Raw genomic sequence first — 2,967 nt, 5'->3', positions numbered from 1 at the left:
GGATTGCATCAACTCTGTTACATTACAGAAGGGAAACTTCACCAAAGTGAAACATAAATCTGTGGATCTGTGTTTGATTACTCTGCCTGGCTTTCRKAAGGACCAGGATGTGACACAAAAATCTGAATTATGGAACTGAAAGTGAAAGTAGTCAAAATGAATTTTTAATAAACCAAAATACAGTTTTGAAGCAAATTAGTTCAAATTCAAAACTTTAAATTCAGTTTCAATTTAGTGAAATTTATTTTCAAACCAATGCATTCAATTTCTAATTCTGCACATTCAGATTCAATCTGAGCAATTCAAAGTCAGTTCCTGCTGGTACAAGATTGATCCCATACTGTGCCTTGTAAGCAGTCATCTTGTTTCTTGTTTTCTATGAGCTTTAAGCTCAAAATATAAAGCAACTGATCAGTCTGCACATTTTTAAATAACTTATTATTTATGTGTACGAGCAGATTATGAGCAACTGAGGAAAATCATTTAGCTTTTTAGATTCTGACTAAAAAGAAAAAGCTGATTTGGTTCTGTCTTCCTGAAGATACAAAGAGTGTGAATCCAAATATCCCTTAATAGAAACTGTTCCAATAAACCCATGTTTGTGGAATGTAAAAGTATTTTTCCACAGACACAAGCTTTAACAGCCAGCCTAACAGAACAGGTTGCTGCCGGTGTCGGATGAATCTACAGCCCGTCTCACACTCACGCTGTCCTTACTCTGTCCTTTGTGTGGCTGGTTGCTAAATTGGGACACGCCAGCCTAATTGCTCTCGTTGGAGCCCTGCAAGCAGGAAACAATGTGTTACAGTGGAACAACGGGCATTCCTGCTATCCTGTTCCCTTCAGCAGCAACACCCGGGATAAGGCGGGCCGACGGGACGAGACCGGGGAAAGAGAGAGCGTGTTAAAACATAAAAGGGAGCAAGAGAAAGAGGCTGAGCGGATCCTGATGGAAGACGGATGAGGGAGGGGACGCCTGGTATCAAAGGGCTTCTCTGGGTTGGGAAACATTCCTTTCCTGACATGACACAAAGTGATTAAAGTTTGCGTGTGTGTGTCTGCGTGCGTGAGAAAAAGACACAAGCAGCCACGTCTGCGTGACATGACAGAAAAAAATAAGATTAAAGATTCCTTGCATGTCCTTTTGGCTTAAAGATTGATGTAAAGACATTTAAACGGAGCCAGACAGAATGTGAGAGTGTGAAGTGACACCGAGGGGATTATTTTTTTGTGTGTGTTTTTGTGCACTTTAAGGCTTTTAAGTCTCTAATGGATAGAGACATGGGGGTGAGAGGAGGGGTGAGGCACAGGAGAGGGAGATCATCTGGGCGCTGGAGGCGGCGGGAACACAAAAAATTGGAGTCGTGGGGTGCAGGAGAGGGAGAAGCAGTGAAAACCAGGCAGGAAGACAATGAAAAAAAAGAAGAGACAAGGACAACAAACATCCGAATATCTGATTGGACTGAAAACGACTGTCAGCAGAGAGACACACAAACAAAGGCACGTTTCAAAGTGAGCTTTTATGGCTTTCAGGATTGTTATCGTTTGAGGAAGGACTCCATCTTCAATCCATGATAAAACTTCAAACAACTTTCTCGCCCTCCCCACTACTGCTCTGAGTGACTTGGAGCTGCTGTTCTTGCTTATTCTAAAATATTGTGTCAAAAACTAAAAGAAAAGATACGCTTAATAAATAAGTATCTCTTTTACTGCTTTGAGTTCAGCCTCTGTAAAGTCAAAGGCAACAAAGCATCCTGGCTGCCCACTGCTCCGTGTGTGAAGATCAAAGCGAGGCCTGTATTAACCCCATGTGCCAGTCTGGGAAAAATCAAGCCCAGCTGGGGTCAAGGACAGTGGAGACGGGGAGGTGGGGGGTGTGTGTTGGAACAAGTGTGCGTAAAAAGCAACAACTAAAAAAATAAAAGGGGGGCGGGTGTAAAGGGGCTTTGAAGAGGAGACACAAACCAGCCGAGATGTTTTACACTTCGCATGTGTGCCTGCTGAGGAAAACCAAAATCTAAGTTTTGTAGTTGTTGGAGATTAATTCAGTTTTTCTTTTTAAAGGAATAAGACGTTTTAAAATCAACTTTTAGTGACGCTTATTGTATTTAGTCATCAAATGGAATTCAGAAGAGAGTTTCCAAAATGTCTGAAAACACAGGAGCTCTAAAAACAGCAATAATCATAACAGTTTACTGAAAAACTAGTCTAAATCTCCCCTTCCTCATACAACAGCTTTGTGGCGGCTGCTGAGGTGTGTGTCCGCAGAGGTGGGCAACAATGTGCACAGCCTAGAGTACAGTTGTGGTGAACATGAACACTGAGAATTGTGGGGCGCTGCATTGAAACCTTTGTTTTCTCACAGTTTTAAGAGTGATTATTAACCTTACCTCTAACAATGTGGCTGAAGAGTCATTCAGAATAGTTTTTGGAGGAGTGATGACTAAAAGAAAGTAAAACAAATGTAGAAATTACACAAACAGAAAAAGTAGTGTTCACTGAAATATTTCCTGTAATTTAAAAAAAAAAACTAAGTTTAAAAAGATAATAAAAAATGGGCATTTAATCATCTTTTGCTAATACAGATGAGAAACTTTTATATCCAGGGTGTCCAATCCTGCATGTTTTCCTTCCAGTGATTGAATTACCTCTTCGTGTTCTGCAGAAGCCTGTAAATCAGCCATTTAATCAAACCAGGTTTTTGGAGCAGAGGAACTTCTAAAACATGCAGGACAGTGGCCCTAAGGACCAGGGGTCAGATTTATAAAACTGGCGTATGCACAAAATGAGCCCAGAAACTTGCGTACGCCACTTTTTACGCCAAGGTTGTGATTTATAAAATCCAAACTTGACGTGAAAATGTGCGGTGCCTCACGCCGACTTTGACCCATGCGTACGCTCATTTTGGAGACGTGAAACTGCGACACAGATGGTGAAGTGAGGAATTAGAGCCACACTGTGTAAAGA

At 41.3% G+C, this 2,967-nt stretch overlaps 1 protein-coding gene across 1 annotated transcript in view; it reads right to left on the bottom strand.

The window, feature by feature from the left end:
• Positions 1–2,967, bottom strand: part of aspscr1 (ASPSCR1 tether for SLC2A4, UBX domain containing) — a 32,438-nt gene that overhangs the window by 3,425 nt on the left and 26,046 nt on the right. Inside the window, exon 13 of the mRNA XM_014014011.1 lies at positions 2,391–2,443. Within this exon, the coding sequence (XP_013869465.1) occupies positions 2,391–2,443 (53 nt within the window). The remainder of the gene's footprint in view (positions 1–2,390; positions 2,444–2,967) is intronic.

The sequence above is a fragment of the Austrofundulus limnaeus genome, unplaced genomic scaffold (assembly GCF_001266775.1).
Source record: "Austrofundulus limnaeus strain Quisiro unplaced genomic scaffold, Austrofundulus_limnaeus-1.0 Scaffold109, whole genome shotgun sequence".
Classification (NCBI taxonomy): Eukaryota; Metazoa; Chordata; class Actinopteri; order Cyprinodontiformes; family Rivulidae; genus Austrofundulus; species Austrofundulus limnaeus.
This window is presented reverse-complemented; position numbering and strand designations above follow the sequence as displayed.